The sequence below is a fragment of the Gadus chalcogrammus genome, chromosome 18 (genome assembly GCF_026213295.1).
Source record: "Gadus chalcogrammus isolate NIFS_2021 chromosome 18, NIFS_Gcha_1.0, whole genome shotgun sequence".
Taxonomy (NCBI): Eukaryota; Metazoa; Chordata; class Actinopteri; order Gadiformes; family Gadidae; genus Gadus; species Gadus chalcogrammus.
This window is the reverse complement of record NC_079429.1, coordinates 8,023,684-8,039,581: the sequence shown is the minus strand read 5'-3', so window position 1 is coordinate 8,039,581 and position 15,898 is coordinate 8,023,684. Positions and strand designations below refer to the sequence as shown.

The window sequence follows — 15,898 nt, the reverse complement described above, 5'->3', positions numbered from 1 at the left end:
ACTTTTTAACTCTTAATTTGAAAAATACAGTCCTAACGGAAGTAAACAGTAATCACGTTACAACCCGGAAGAATTGTCTTTCTCTGATAAACGTTTGAATAAACAAGTATGAGCAATTTGGTGTAGGTAAAGATTCATTAGGATGCGTTTAACAATGTTTGATTATCGTTAGAAATATTCAGGTCTTAATCATCGTCGGATGAGAGAACAAAGCGACCGTGTACGTGTAGCAACGCCCTAATGCCAACAACCTTATCGGAAAACAATAGCCCTGCTCTGTTTACAAATCGGGTAAGAATTGTCTCCCTGCGGTGTTGCTAATCGTGCAGTTGTTGCAAGACGAAGGAAATATGGCTGAACTGCATGTAGTTGAACCGAGTGGGACTAGCACTATAGAACAAACCGAGCACCGTGATGTCCGGGGCTCTGTGCGGCTGGCTTCGCCCACTCTCATGATACCCCCGCGGAACAACCTGCCTACTAGTCCCGGGATGTCCAGCAACCCCAGCCGATCAGTGTTTGGATTTCCAGTAAGAAGCAGCCCATCGTCCCCAATAGAACCAGCGGACAAGAAAGGGTCGCGCTGGGTTCGCCTTAATGTCGGTGGTACCTACTTCGTTACAACCAAGCAAACACTGTGTAGGGACCCCAAATCATTCCTGTTCCGACTGTGTCAAGACGATCCGGATTTGGATTCTGACAAAGTGAGTGCCATGCTATTCTTGATAATGTTATTTGATTCACACAATAACACATACGTCAGGGACATTCATTATAAGTACATCGAATCCACACACACACAAATATGTTAATTTGCTTGTATTTTTTACAGGATGAGACAGGAGCATATCTGATTGACAGGGACCCCACATACTTTGGTCCTATTCTCAACTACCTTCGACACGGGAAACTGATTATGGAGAAAAACCTGGCAGAAGATGGTAACTAACTATACTAAGTAGCTGATAACAATATTTAGCCTACTATGGTATTGTCTGAATCAGCTCCATGGGCTCGCATTCTCGGGCAGACAGAAACCACGGTGGTTGGATATCCGGACCCAAGTCAATCGTTTGTCTAAACTGTTTAAAACTAAAGAGTTATCCGAACTTATAACAATTAGGCTAGTTTATTTGAATAATAAATATACAAAAACATACAACAAACATTAAATAATCCGAGGCTTCAGATGGGAGTGCGCCCTGCGTCTCTCTATTAGCTTTGCAGGGAGAAGTCCAATGCATTGGCAAAGGCAGGGGCTTCTTATGAGATGTGGCTCACGTCTCAGAAATAATGGGAACAGCTCTGCTCCCCACAGGGTGTGTGTTGGAAATACCCATCATGTTGTTTCCCCTTCATCATGTAAGCTCTGTCTCCTATTCCTTGCACTGTCTAATCACTCTACCTGTTCCTAACATTATCCAAAGCTAACCTTTCTGCCCAGGGCAACCGGTCATGAGGGAGCAGAGATCCCCTTACGCATTCTTCGACTTGAGAATACAGGAAAACTTGTCCTTTAAGTAAACTTTAATGGATTTGATCATTGACAATTATAATGTGGGGTTTCATAGTGGTGACTTCTCAGTTGGATCCTTTGACCCTTGACCACCCAAAGGGTGTCCGCGAAAAGGCATGATCAACAAATGGCAGTTACAGAAACAGAATGGGCCTATTGATACTATCCTCAAGTTTTGAGTTGTTTTGAAACCTGCTCTCTCCTATCAGGTGTTCTTGAAGAAGCTGAATTTTACAACATAGCTTCGTTGGTGAGGCTGGTCAAAGAGAGGATACGGGACAACGAGAATCGCACATCTCAGGTAAGCGTCTTGTGTGTTTGTTTGCATGTATGCATGTGTGTGTTATGATTATATTAACTCATTATATGACATGTATTACATGTATGTTGTTGTTGATTATTTTCTTCCAAGGGACCCGTTAAGCATGTGTACCGAGTACTGCAGTGCCAGGAAGAAGAACTCACACAGATGGTCTCAACCATGTCTGATGGCTGGAAGTTTGAACAGGTAGGAAGAAGTTTGTTTTTCACAATGAACATGGTATTAACTTCGAGAGGTCAATTTGAGATAAAACCACCCTGAACTATTTTAATAGGCATCCTTTTTTGGCTCAAATCATATATATATATATATACATAGCTACTGCACATCAACCGTCTTCCCCTCTTGTTCTCCTCCTCTGGTCTGTTCAGCTCATCAGCATCGGTTCCTCTTATAACTATGGAAACGAGGACCAGGCAGAGTTCTTATGCGTCGTCTCACGGGAGCTCAACAACTCCACCAATGGCATCGTCATCGAGCCCACTGAGAAGGCCAAGGTAAGCGCTCCGCGGGGCAGCTGACCAGCTGACTCTGTGATGATTCCCTCGAGGTGCTGTGAGGGAGTCACAGCGCCCACCGTCTGTGTTATAACATCCATCAGCCCATCCACATGAAATATTTTACAATTTACATTTAGGGTGAAATGGCAGAGTGGATTCTCTTGACTCTCTGGATCCAAGGTTGTCTGGTTCTAACCCGGTCCCACCCCCATTTTTGTCTCCGCCTTCAGATTCTCCAGGAGAGAGGCTCAAGGATGTGAATAGGCGGTACCGGGACCTGTCAAGGGGCGTGAAGGTTTATCAAGAAAAGGAACAACGCAACACGTGACATTGTCTACAGTTTTAGCCACGATTGATCCGTTGACCTCCGCCTGCAGCCACCTTCACCTGCCACCGCCCCCCCCCCCCCACCCCTCCACTCCTCTGGTGTGCCTTTCCCCAAGCGCCCCACTCCATACCCTCCTACCCCTCCACCTCCTCTACTCCTACTCCTCTACTCCTACTCCTCTACTCCTACTCCTCTTCCCCACAGCGCTTCAACATTAACCCTGACTTGCGGTTGCAGCCTTGTTTTGTCTTTGATTTTTTTTAGACCTTTTCTTTGTCACACGCCGTTGGAGTATGGGGGATATTTCCTGCGGTACAATGTCTCCAGAGTGTTGGTCCTCGGCAGCATTCTGTCATTTCTGAGAGGGCTTCGGATTCCCGGTACGTCCTTGAATCTTTGGTGCGGCCCTTATTCTGAACCCCTCAGTTCAGGAGTCGCGGAGGACGGACCCCTCATCACAGAGCTAAACCACGATCCGGTCTTCAACATCACCATCCCCATCACCACATAGCCAGAACACGGAACGACAGGACCTTTTTTCGCCAGCCCAGTCAGTGTGCGTGGCTTTAATCAGCTGCAAGAAATCTGTGACTTATCTCCTCAGGACTCTTGAAAGGACAAAAAAATAAACAAAGGAAGAAAGGCAACAAAAGCAGACTGAGCCTTCCTCGCCACGAGATTGTGTCATTGTCCGGGGTGAGCTTCTAAGCACGCCAGCCCGAAGACCTGTCGATGGTCTCAACGTGGCATGGCAGCAGACATCATGGAAAGCCCAGAGGAGCTGGGTTCTGTGGGTGCTACAAAGCAGATTCTCATGTTGTTCCGCCCTCCAGTTCCTCGAGATACGAGGATGGGAAGGGAGGGGACTACTTGGTTGGTTGGACCTGATTACAGGACACCCCTCTACCCGGTTTGCTGGGAACCCCTCTGTCCCCTCCGTCCCTCGTCCCTCGTCCCTCCACCCTTCACCAGTTTTACTTCCAGCCATGCTCCCACAAACACCCCTTTCTTTCGTCCACTTCTGTACTGGGTTATGATTCCATTCAAATTCATGCGGTGGACTGGAAAATACCCCGAAAACGAACCTGTGTACAAAGGTTAAGGCATGCAAGGAGTCTGTACATATATACCACAGGATGAAGAGGAACTTAATGCAAGCGGTGTCATGACTGATTCCTGCGTCATTTTCATTTCATATCTGTGTATTACGGTCACTGATGCTATTGAAATACACACACACACACACACACACACACACACACACACACACACACACACACACACACACACACACACACACACACACACACACACACACACACACACACCCGTTCATGCACACACATGCACCTACATTCATACATACATTTCAATTGAGCATATCCACTGTGGTCCTCAAAAACAACAAAATAAATTGTGCTTTCTTGTATATCTAAAAATTGTAACAACACAAAAAAAAAAAGAGTGCAGACGTTTCACAACTGACGTATATCCGTGCGATAGCCGTGTGTCCTGTGGAAAGCAATCGGGACTCGGACCATGGACGAACTTAATGCTGCCGCAAAAAAAAAAAAAAAAACCTGACCCTGTTTCTGCCCCGGCCTTGTTTTCTCATGCCAACTGTTATTTTTTTTTCCTTCTGTCTTTCTTATCTGCAGCTGCCTCTCACGCCTCATCTCTAACTCAAACAGTGCACGCCTCGCCGCTTCACGTCACACAGCATGTGTAGCAACTGTGGTGGCGCCGACCAAAATGCACACGCCTCACACGACTTTGTACACTGAAACGGTAGCCGAGCCAACGTAATCAGCCATGTCGTCGCACAGAAGTCAGTGTGCCCGACAGTAGGCCTCTTCGGCTCCAAGGGGTGGTGCATATAAAGCTGTCTGCTTATTGGGGGTCAACAGAAGTTAAGCAACTGGTTAAAGTTCTTATTTAATGTTTGATTTCGGATGCTCTCTCTTTTACTCTGTTAGTGCTGGTTTTAAAAGTCCAACAATTGAGCAACATTTGGAGAGCAAACATCTTCCCCAGTGGTGAGACCATTTAGGTATAGTCATTAAGAGATTTTTAATTCTACCTTTATAAATTAAATGTATAAACCTCTATTTCCCGATGTTTAATGACCAAAACAATGAAACTTGTCTTAGCAATACTTTTGTGTTACCACTTAACCAAAATTGCAATTTTAAAAGTTAGCTTGTGAATTGTTACTGGTGTAACTACTGCCGTATTACAGAGGAGAAGAGCGACATAATGAAGCTATGGGTGATTCATTAATTACACATATCTAGCTGGTGAATTTGGAAATCTTTAGGTTAGCCATTGTGTGTTTTTTATGAAGAACAAGCATTCACTCACATTGCCCGTATACCTAAATCACAGTTTCATTTTCTTTCTTTTTTACCAGTGTTGAACGCTATAATACACTATCCATGTATCTGGTGCATTTATGTTATTAGCATGAGCAGGACAAATGGATATAGACGATGTATAAATAAATATCAGCTCAATACACGAGCTTGGTCGATGTGCAACCCCCCTCCCCCTTCCCCCTTCCCCCTTCTCTCTATCATAAGTGGATTATTTGTGAAGCTGCATACTTTTCCAAGACGTGAGCAGACAATTTGTACTGCCAAGAACATCTTACTGTCTATCTGGAGAAAAGGCGTGGTGTGCTGTTCTATTATTTTTGTATTATTCCATCTGTGTCTGGTGTTGTGCCTTTTGACTTTTATTGTACACAGGTGTTTCCCCTCTCCTTCCTAAGGTGTCTATCACCTTAAAGCCAGCAGGCTCGTACCTACTTATGTTTTTGCCCCCTTTTATTTATTTCTTTATTTATTTTCCCTTCCCATCGGTAAAAGGCTTGTCCCAGTGGATCAGGCATACGGTCAGGTCCCTCTGAATACTTTGTACTTTGTAAGGTGTGCTGATCAATTGGAACAACAATCAAAGGCTTATCTCGGGCTTCCTTTGTGCCAATTTATTTTCAGACGGACGCCACTAACCCTTCATTTTACACACAAGTTCGCCTTAGTCTTGTGTCTTTTTTGGTATCTTCAGCTTGTTAGCATAAGGAAGTGGGTGTGCTACACAGTCAAGAGGAAGCAGATAGTGGTTTATGTTAGTGGAAATTATAACAAAGTAAAATACCAACACAAAGAAAACTGTTGTGCACTATTATAGAAAATGAGGAGACTTTAATTGGCTTGAGTTTATGTGTGCTTGTAGGCAATGTCTACAGTGACTTGATAGACATTAAAAGCACTTATTTGTCAACTTTTTAAACCCAATTTGCCCATTTTTTTATTACCTTGTTGTACCTTGTGACGTGATTGCCATGGACATTTTAATAACACACTTTATTTCTTGTAATGGAAAAAAAGGTGTTTGACAATTTTTTATTGTCACCTGCACTAGATACATATATGTGCAATGTTAACAAATCTGCAAAAAAAAACTAAAAAACGTGAGAGCATGTATTGTTTTAGAGACTATAATGTTTACAGGAATTTGTCTGACCTCATGTGTTAGTGCAAACTGTGTTTGATGCATGGCAGGAGAGCAGAGGGAAGGCATGACTCTATGGTAGGTGTAGTTTCTTGTGTGGATCCGTTGATCCACAGCTAGACATAATCAATATAATCACATGTTCTATTTTCATGTTATTTTTTTATTTGGTCATGAAGATTGAACACTAAAACCATGGTTTGAACACAGATTAACCAAATAAACAATTCTATATTAAATCATTTTGCAATTTTCCACCTTCCCCAAAATAGCATTTTCTGATCTAAACACCGGGCCAAAATGTTGGAAGGATTCGTTTTGAATTGACGGCTAAACTGTAAACACCTGCATGCATTTGTAGACAAACACCCTTGTGCACTCATAATAAAGACGTATTGAAAATATGTATCAACAGTTATTTTGAGTGTCACATTAATCCACAGTATTGATGTCAAATGTGAATATTGTCAATGAAGACTGGGTAGAACTGTTTGAAAGATAAAACATTGTCTAATTGTCCTTCCACTTTTATTTATTTTATATGTTTGAATTTGTCTACCAATGCTGTTTCTTCAAATGTAACGATTTTAACAAAACCCAGTCTGGTTTTTAATCATAAAAAGGTGTCCGTTTCAAAAATGTGTGCTTGACCGTCCCTTTTTTTACTTGAAAGAACAGCCTGCGGCACAACAGACATTCTGGAGCATCATGCATACACGTGGTATAACACGTGTATGCAAAGATAATGCTGCGAGTATGGTGGTTATATGTTCACACCTTACTAGCCCACAAACGCAAAAACCTAACTAGTCTATTTGACATAAGTCTGTATTACAGGTATTACATATACAAGTAGGCCTGTATATTGAATAAAACAATAGCAATTTGTATACATTGTGACAAAACTATAATCATCATCCCCACATACACAACAGAACAGCCAGCCAAACCAGTCTGAGATCAATGCCGAAGCATTGTTCACGTACGGGAGGGGGGGGAGCTGCTTTGCTTATCCCCTCCAAATCGCCCATGGCGCTCTGTCTCCTCCCACCGAGCACAGAGCCTGAGCTAAAGCCGCTTGTTTATGAGACGTAGTAGACCACAAGCACGGAAGGACCCAACATCAGACCAGACGCAACATATAAAAGGTAAGATTGTTCCCATCCAACTGTCCACGACGTCTACGCAATCGTTCATCCATATCAATTGTTGTGGAATGGGTCATGCTAATCTTAGTTTCACTTACACATTTGATTTTACATGTATTCGTTTTGCCGGCGAGGGCACGTCCAACATCGGATGCGTACTACATGCTACTAATGAAGTTAATTGGGGGGTTTAATTGTCACGATCCATTCATTTGGATTTCGTCTACGTGGAAGGTGGGGTTCCTGGGACCGCCGCAGTAATTGATTGATTGACCAACACCCGTTTGTTTTCCTTGGAAGATGCTCAGTCGATTATGAAAGCGTTATGGACGCATTTTACGATTCAGATCATTACAATAAACAGAATGTATCGTGCGATTGCCACTTCGAGATGTTCGTTAAAAAATGCTTAACCTACTACAAGGGTCCCATTCACATTTGTTCGCAACTGCACATGGTTTCGTTGTAGCCAAATACATAAAGCCCTCACTTCAAAGTCGAAACAACTACATTGTTGCGACTTTGGAGCCCCAACACTTACAAAATTGTAGCTGTAAATTCAAAGGCAATCAATCAATTCTACGTGCTGCCATGTTTACCTGAAAAATCACGTAGGCCACAATATGGAAGTAACCGGCGGAGTCAATATACAGAACGAACAGTTTCGGCAATAACATTTCGGGCGGGAGTGTCTTTTCATAATTTGTCCACCTTAGGGAACATAAAATGTGAGCCTTTTGAATGGTGCAGTTTCAGGAAGCTGCTCGTTTGATATCTCCCAATGACAAGGCTTTATTGTGTCAATACTTATTACTCAAGTGCCTTACCTCATTTAAGGTCGCACCAGTTGACATGGGTGGTGCAGTAGCATTTACCCGGCCACTCCGTGGAAAATGACCCAGCGCAATGGAGACAGTGGGACGAGGGACCGCAGCCTTCAAATGGACTCCAGCGGGGCCCCTGAACAGGCCAATGGCAAGGATCAGGAGCTGGAGGGAGGCAACATCAACCGTAACCCAGAGGAGGGGGTTGAAAAGGTTGGCGGTGGACCCCAGGGTTCTGCCCCAATGCCGGGGGCCGTCGTAGCCCCTGACGGCGGCTGGGGCTGGGTGGTGCTCGTGGCTACCATCTTGGTCCTAGCTCTGACCCTGGCCTTCCCCTCCTGTGTGGGCATCTTCTACACAGACTTGCAGAAGGAGTTCCAGGCCACCAACAGTCAGACTTCATGGGTGCCCTCCATCATGACTTCGGTGCTGCATGCGGGAGGTACTGTATCTGAATCAACAGTCTGATCAAATGATGCTCAATAGATGCATAGCATAGCCTTTAAACTTTGAATGACACTCAAGTTTATATATTTGCATTACATATAGGATAATGTATTGTGTCCTGATGGATCATTATTAATTGAAAAAGACGACTATTTAATAATAATATTTATTAATAATTAAAATAAACTGTTATAGTATGCAATAGCTGTTATTCTTTGCCCAACCAGAATTTTTTTTGTTGTCTTTCTTCCCAGAGACGTGATTTAGTATATCACTCAGGTTGTAATTTTTGTTATCAATCGTGAGGTTTTGAATTTGTCAGATCGTAAGCTTTCACACATAAACCTTGGATGACATTTATATCTTCAATCCCGTGTGCCTCAGCTAAGGTGTAGCCATTTGATGGAACCAATATTTACCCCTGACACTCCGGACCTTTGCCCTTCGCATTGTGCTGTGTATTTAACTGAGAGCAATGCATGTTATCAACAGGCCCTTTTTGCAGTGCATTGGTGGAAAGATTTGGTTGCCGAGCAACGGTCATGCTGGGAGGAGTGCTGAGTGGCTTCGGGATGGCCGCAAGCTCCTTTACCAATTCCATCACTGAGCTATACATTACTGCTGGGATTATAACAGGTAAGCAAGGTTCACGATCGCAATCATGAGCACGTATTTCTTGAGGACATTGACGTGAATTTGCATCCAGATTGTCAAGTATCCACTGTTTATGTGTCTTGAATCCAGAAACTTTATGAGGTCACTTTTCACGTCAATACTTTCTACCCAGTATTTTGCGACCAAGGCTAATGTTTTTCCACCACACCTGTGACCACAACCAATTGACATCGATTTTAAACATACAGTCAAATAGCATAGACTGTTAGCAAAATAACTTTTGTATGAGAAACAAACCACAAGAGAAACTACCACACTGCGTAGATTTGCTTCCCTAAGTCTGCGGCCAGTTGCCCAGCACTTGCTGAAACATGGCAGGTCACAAGCTTAGCAACAGACCATGTGAGCTTAAGTAGGACTTAGTCGCTCGTTTCCAGGTCTTCGATAGTAGTGTTCTAAAATGTAAGCGGCTCATGTCAAATGTGATCGAATGTTAGTGTTAGTATCTTAGAGTGAACTTTTCATGGCATCTGAATTCAAATTCAACCTGTTTAGGTTCCCAGCATGCCTTTTCATGGTCTCTGCATAGGGGTCCCTCTACTCTGCTTGGTATCTGGAAGGGAAAATTCAGCTTCCTTTCAAAATCCAGTGTTTCAGTAACGTATCCCATGGTCTTTGTCGAGAAATAATAATGAGTTTAGAGGAAGTGAATTAAGACTGTTCAAACCAGGAAATGATAAAATGTAATTGGTGGACTCCCTCCTTCGTGAGGAATGTACACTGTGTAAACCTGCTTTGTGAGAAAGGAGGGATGGTCACCTGCTGCTCAGAGGCCTTGGATCCCGCTAGGCTATGTTTGGGTAGTTGGTATGATCCGTGTGTGTCCCAACTGCTTTCCACAAGACACAGCTATCACACGGGTATACGTCTGTTGTGATGAAACGTATGCTCTTGTTTTCAGGACCACCGTGTGTGTGTGTGTGTGTGTGTGTGTGTGTGTGTGTGTGTGTGTGTGTGTGTGTGTGTGTGTGTGTGTGTGTGTGTGTGTGTGTGTATGTGTGTGTGTGTGTGTGTGTGTGAAATATGTTATGAATGTACTGTAGAACACAACGTACGATCGGCTTGTTCCTCCGCGTCCTTAACTTAGCCTCGTGGTCTACCATGAAAGAGCTTTAAGAGGAGTACCTAGAAGAGGCATTTAGGGATGTGGAAACCTTTGCTTTCAAGACATGGCGTTGTTTACCATTACAACACCGTTTTTACAACACAGTTTGGACAACGCTTTCTCTCTACCACAGGCCTTGGCTTCTGCTTCAGCTTCCAGGCGGCCGTGACCATCCTGGGCCACTACTTTGTACGCCGGCGCACGTTTGCCAACGCCATGTCGTCCACGGGGACGGCCCTGGGCCTGTGCACCCTGCCCATCCTGGGCCACTACCTCAACACTGAGCTGGGCTGGCGGGGGAGCTTCCTGGTGCTGGGGGCGCTGCTGTTAAACTGCTGCGTGTGCGGAGCGCTGATGAGGCCCCTCGGGCCCCGCAGGCCCCGCGGACAGCCCCTCATGCCCCTGAAACAGCCCGACGGCGGCGGCTGCGGGGGGGGGACCCGGCAGAGCAAGTCGAGGTGGAGGGGCCTGTGCGACAGCCTGGGCGCCTCCCTGCGCAAACACATGGCCTTCGACCTGTTCCTGAAGAACCTGCACTACCGCGTGTACTCCATCGGCATCACCTGGATGATGCTGGGCTTCGTGGTGCCGCTGGTGTACCTGGTGCCCTACGCCACGGACAACGGCATGGAGCGGAGCGAGGCGGCACTGCTGCTCTCCATCCTGGGCATCATCAACATCATCGTGCGGCCGCCCATCGGCCTGCTGTTCAACCTGCCCTGGTTCAAGGGGCGGCACATCTACGTGTTCTCCTCGGCGCTGCTGGTCAACGGCCTGAGCAACAGCATCTGCTGCTTGGGCGCCAGCTTCCCCGTGCTGGTGGTGTACGTGGTGATGTACGGGCTCTCCATGAGCGTGGTGGGGTCCCTGATGTTCACCGTGCTCATGCAGACGGTGGACATGAGCGCCTTCCCGTCGGCCCTGGGCCTGCTCGCCGTCATGGAGAGCGTCACGCTGCTCATCGGACCCCCGCTCGCAGGTAGGTCGACGCAATGGGGGGTCTTTTTTTTTTTTTTTTGAGGCAGGGCTTTCGTCTGCCCGACGACAGGGATGCTTCCCTCGTGACGATTGGAGATATTCGTGATTGCTAATGTGTTCATGCTCAATTTCAGCTTGTGTACTTTGTAACACAACCGTTTTCTGTGGCTAACGAGGAGAGGGTTTTGTGCTGCTTGGATGCCATTTGTGACAGTCATGTGATCGGATAAAGCCGGGAGCCATCTGCCAACGTGCTTGTCGCTATGACATTGGTCTCTACGCTAAGGTCTGCTTTGCCTCATGTAACTAAGTCCTTGTGTGCGGGGTTCACTGAACATTTACAGGAATAGAATTTACAACCCTCTTTCCTCCAGGCTGTTCCTCTCCAGCAACAACACAGCCTTTGTTATATTTTTTAATGGTTGAATAAGCCTAATTATTGCAGAATCTCTTGGTAGAGATTTGCAGCCACTGGTGGAATTGAACGCTAAGCATAACACTGAAGTCAGGCTAAGAAAAGGGCAGGCATGGGCCTGATCTAGTTTCACTGCCACTGCTGGTGTCAAGTGTCACATGTCTTGTGTCTGGGTCTTCAGGGCTTATACAGTTCTTAATACACCAGCCATCCATCACAATAATCACATTATGAATGAGCTTTGAGTTTCAAAAATTAGTCTTTCATTCATTAATAGTAATCTTCTTTTTAATAAATTATTCAAAAATTCACGTGTAAAATGTATTGTCTGGATATTCATAACATGTGTGCATTTATTTATCTTTGCAGGAGTACTGGTGGACAGAACAGGGCAGTACTTCCATATGTTTTTGGTCTGCAGTTTTGTTGTTGCCACATCTGGCCTGTACCTCATGGTGTCGTTTTACGTGCTGGGCCAAAGGGACAAGAAGTCGGCACCTAAGGGGCAGCCTCTGGCTGTGACAGACCAGGACGTATCCACTCAGTGTCAGTACAGCAGTGTGCCAACAGATGGCGCCAAAACCCAATCTGAAGACCACAGTGCATAGGAAATACAGCTGCCAAGTTTCCACCCTTTGTGAATACTTTCTTGTTTACTGGCCGTATCGGATAGGACCTGTATTGAAATAGGCCAAAGGGTGTAACGACTTACCAAACAACACATCTGACTTTATTGACCGCACCAAGCAGCAAACCATGCCCAGTAATGTCACTTGCAATAGTTATATCATTCTACAGACCAATTGAAAGAACCTGCTTTTCATCAACATTACCTTAAGTTTTTTTTTTTTTTGGGTCTGGATTGGCTTTAAATGCAAATAATGAATTGGTTAATGATTGCATAGGAAGATTGTGCAAATAATCCTTTGGTGCCAAACACCTTATGTCACAGGGTCTACCTGTTGGTTTGGTCAGCACTTTTACAGGCTGATCTTGCTGTTTAGGAAGACATGGTGGTTCTATTGTCATCCGGTGGCCATTCTCTATAGTACAGTAATAGTACTGAAGCCTTCTTAATGTACCAAACATGAAGGCTAAAAACGGCTAAATCTGGTGATGGTGTGAACATGGTTTCAACATATGGTGAGAAACATTGATTGTACTATGCTATATACACCAATAATGCTTTGGACCTTACACACAAAGGTGCTCATCCTTTTCACATTACACTCATTACACTCTCGCTCTATTAAAAAAAAAGATTTTCATAATCCACCACGAAATGGAAATATGTTGTGGTATAGTGGTGGTAAAATTGCAGCTCAACTTTTGATGACCAATGAGAAAAGAGAATTTGCCTAAGATGAGCTGGACGAAATAGCAGGTGTTTGGGCTGCCATGGTGTCAGCAATACCTTAGCAGAATCGAATTGGACAACAAGTTTTAGAAGATGGATGCATATGATCTGTCTGACAATCGTAAACAATTGTGTGTAAATGAATATAGTTTCAAGCACAAAGGTTCAAAGACAATATTGTATTCTTTTTCAGCCGACTGCCAAGTGATTAGTCCTGTTAGTGATGAGTTATTATTGGAGATAATAGCTAATTTCATGTTATTTCAATGTAGCTGGCACAAAGTGGTGGTTTTCTTTTAAAGGAAAACAACCACTGAAAAGGTAATAATTTCAAGCAAACACTGAAGAGATGCTCAATTATTTAGTTGAACTCTGAGGTAGAATGTAACACTGATAAATTAAATGCATTAGGTCCTATATAAGGACCAACACAACTGCTATTTATGTACATTTTCCAGATTACCTATTGAAAAGTGCCTTATGTTACTAAGCTTTGCAATCTCAATCAAAAATTGTAACTGCCTGGATGCAGCATTCTCATATTCACGGTAGCCATAAGAAATAGTAGGGCTATCTCTGTAATTGTGCTAGAGTAAATGTGTATGATATTGCAATAGATAGTGCTATGGTGCGACATTTGTGTGTAATGTAAATGGTTACATCCAATGTTTAGAGCCAATGTCCTACCGTGACTTCTGCCTGTTACAGCTATTTTTACGGAGGATTAGCCTACATCACAGGAGCTAGGCTATATCAGTTTACTTATTTTTGTGGTGATATGACTGAAAGCATACAATAAATGTATTCTATTTGGACTTTATTCTTTATTTTTCTCCCTAGAAGCACATGGTTATACAATTGTTAGTTAACGAATATATTCGTGTATAGAATATATTTATTTATTTGGGGAAAAGTTACTTCTGATCAAATGGTAACGATATTAAGATATAAATTATTAATGCTTCACGGAAATATCTGACAATAAATGCATTTTTCCGCCTTGATTATGCTTGCTTTGTTTGTGCATCACTAGCTCTCTTAAACAACATTGTATGTAGGCTAATGTGTATCCGGTTTCCCGCCCACAAATGTAATCTCGTTTCCAGGTGTGAGTGAGTGAGAAAATGAAACTTACCGTAGTTTGCGATATAGGAATTTTTGAACTGGGGGGACAAAGCTGTCAGCAAATGATTTCAACTCAATAAGTTATTTTTGTGTAATCTGGGTTTTAACTAGCGCTCAAGTAGTTACTTTCGTAATAGCCTAGGGCCAATGGTTTGTACTAAAAAGCCATTGGAGAATTCTTATTGGAAGTCATGGATAAACAACAGTGAACATTGTTAAACAAAGGCCTACTTGATCAACACTAGCCAGATATAATGAAACTGTTATTTGTCTGGAATGCGAATCACCCACAGAAACTTCATGCCTTATGCAAAATATATTTTATTTAAACATTTGTGTTTACACTCAAGTGTAAACAACAACATATTTACATAAATGAACAAAAAGCCAAACAAATTTACACAAAGCAATGCCATTGAGTTTTATTTGCGTCATGGTTGATCTCAACCATGTCTTCAATCTACGTAACCCACTAAAACTGCGCTCTGCCTCAGCAGATGATATGAGCACCACCATCAACAATCTCACTAGTGTCTCTACCTGATCAAATAGGCCACGGACATCAGGGGGCAATTCTTTCAAAGCATGCACAGCATCTGCAGTTGTGTTTACCTTGTACTTGTTTTAAACATGGCCAGTGGGATTCTCAAGTCTTCCTCTTTCAGTTCCGGATATTTGCGAACTCCTGCATCATTTGTAATGGGAGTAAGGAGGGTGTTTTCCATTTATTTTAATGTTGGAATTAGGGATGCACCGATTGTGAAATTCTGGGCCGATACCGATGTTTAAAATAACAATTTGGCCGACACCGATGTTATTTATTCCCCCTTTCGTGCCAGGGAAACAAACCCAACCCCCACGCACGCACGCACGCAGACATGCACCCACGCACCTCGTATACACGCAGGCCTGCCTTAACCTGCCATTGGGCCCTGGGGCTGAGGTTTCGTAGGCCCCCTGAGAGGGGATCTTACAATGAAGATGTGTAACTTATTTCCGACATTTTGCCGTTGTTGACGGGGGGGGGGGACGGACGACGACGACGACGAGTGTGGCTGTGGTGTAAAGGGGCCACTGGCCCTCTTTTTTCTTGGCTGATGATAGGCCCCTGATCTTTGTAAGCCCCAAACAAAAAATCACATTGTCTTGGGCCTTCGCCGATCTGGGGGCCTATCATGGGCCAGTATAAAATATAAAAGAATAAAAAAATAATAATAAAAAAAAAAACTTTTTTTTTTTTTTTTTTTACTGCAGCTCATGATAGGCCCCCCGATCGGCGTAGGCCCTGGGGCTTCAGCCCAGGCAAGCCCGTGCATTAAGGCGGCCTTGTATACACGCACACACAATGACACAGGGAGAGGCTTTAATGATTTGTATGAAATCAATCTGTTTATTTCAACTACTTCGCCATCAACATTCAACATTAAAATTATTTCAACGTGGGCTGCCTTAACACTAGGGCATTAGGCAGATAGGCATAAATGCCCCGAAAACAGATCGCTATTTATTTTACTAAACCCAGCCTGCATGACGGTGAACTAGACACGTCTTTAGCATATATGGAAACTATGGCCAAAAAAATAACTTCACACGGTTTGTCTTTTCTTTTCACAATTTATTTGTTACCAGCATTCGTAGTGTTGAT

General features: G+C 43.8%; 2 protein-coding genes across 3 annotated transcripts; both read left to right on the top strand.

Annotated features, from left to right (window-relative positions):
• Positions 1–42: 42 nt before the first annotated feature.
• Positions 43–3,957, top strand: kctd2 (potassium channel tetramerization domain containing 2). The gene is made up of 6 exons (XM_056576373.1): positions 43–704; positions 833–941; positions 1,726–1,817; positions 1,929–2,024; positions 2,210–2,335; positions 2,569–3,957. The coding sequence occupies exons 1-6, from the start codon at positions 351–353 to the stop codon at positions 2,596–2,598; spliced, it is 807 nt and encodes a 268-aa protein (XP_056432348.1). The 5' UTR covers positions 43–350; the 3' UTR covers positions 2,599–3,957.
• A 3,264-nt stretch (positions 3,958–7,221) lies between these two features.
• slc16a5a (solute carrier family 16 member 5a) lies at positions 7,222–14,539 on the top strand. Of its 2 annotated transcripts, XR_008893116.1 has the most exons (6): positions 7,222–7,327; positions 8,165–8,593; positions 9,091–9,234; positions 10,512–11,357; positions 11,491–11,642; positions 12,141–12,231. XR_008893116.1 is itself a non-coding variant. In XM_056576372.1 (5 exons), exons 2-5 carry the CDS (start codon positions 8,221–8,223, stop codon positions 12,377–12,379), a joined length of 1,602 nt encoding a protein of 533 aa, XP_056432347.1. In that variant the 5' UTR covers positions 7,222–7,327; positions 8,165–8,220; the 3' UTR covers positions 12,380–14,539. The 2 variants fall into 2 exon arrangements, 1 of the variants encoding a protein (XP_056432347.1); XM_056576372.1 differs by lacking the exon at positions 11,491–11,642 and having other exon boundaries at positions 12,141–14,539.
• The last annotated feature ends 1,359 nt before the right edge of the window (positions 14,540–15,898 follow it).

Coding starts and splice junctions, on each gene's coding strand:
- kctd2 (XM_056576373.1), top strand. CDS start 351: ATGGCTGAACTGCATGTAGTTGAACCGAGTGGGACTAGCACTATAGAA. Junction 942..1,725: donor GAAAAACCTGGCAGAAGATG/GTAACTAACTAT, acceptor CTCTCCTATCAG/GTGTTCTTGAAGAAGCTGAA. Junction 2,336..2,568: donor AGCCCACTGAGAAGGCCAAG/GTAAGCGCTCCG, acceptor CTCCGCCTTCAG/ATTCTCCAGGAGAGAGGCTC.
- slc16a5a (XM_056576372.1), top strand. CDS start 8,221: ATGACCCAGCGCAATGGAGACAGTGGGACGAGGGACCGCAGCCTTCAA. Junction 9,235..10,511: donor TACTGCTGGGATTATAACAG/GTAAGCAAGGTT, acceptor TCTCTACCACAG/GCCTTGGCTTCTGCTTCAGC. Junction 11,358..12,140: donor CATCGGACCCCCGCTCGCAG/GTAGGTCGACGC, acceptor TTATCTTTGCAG/GAGTACTGGTGGACAGAACA.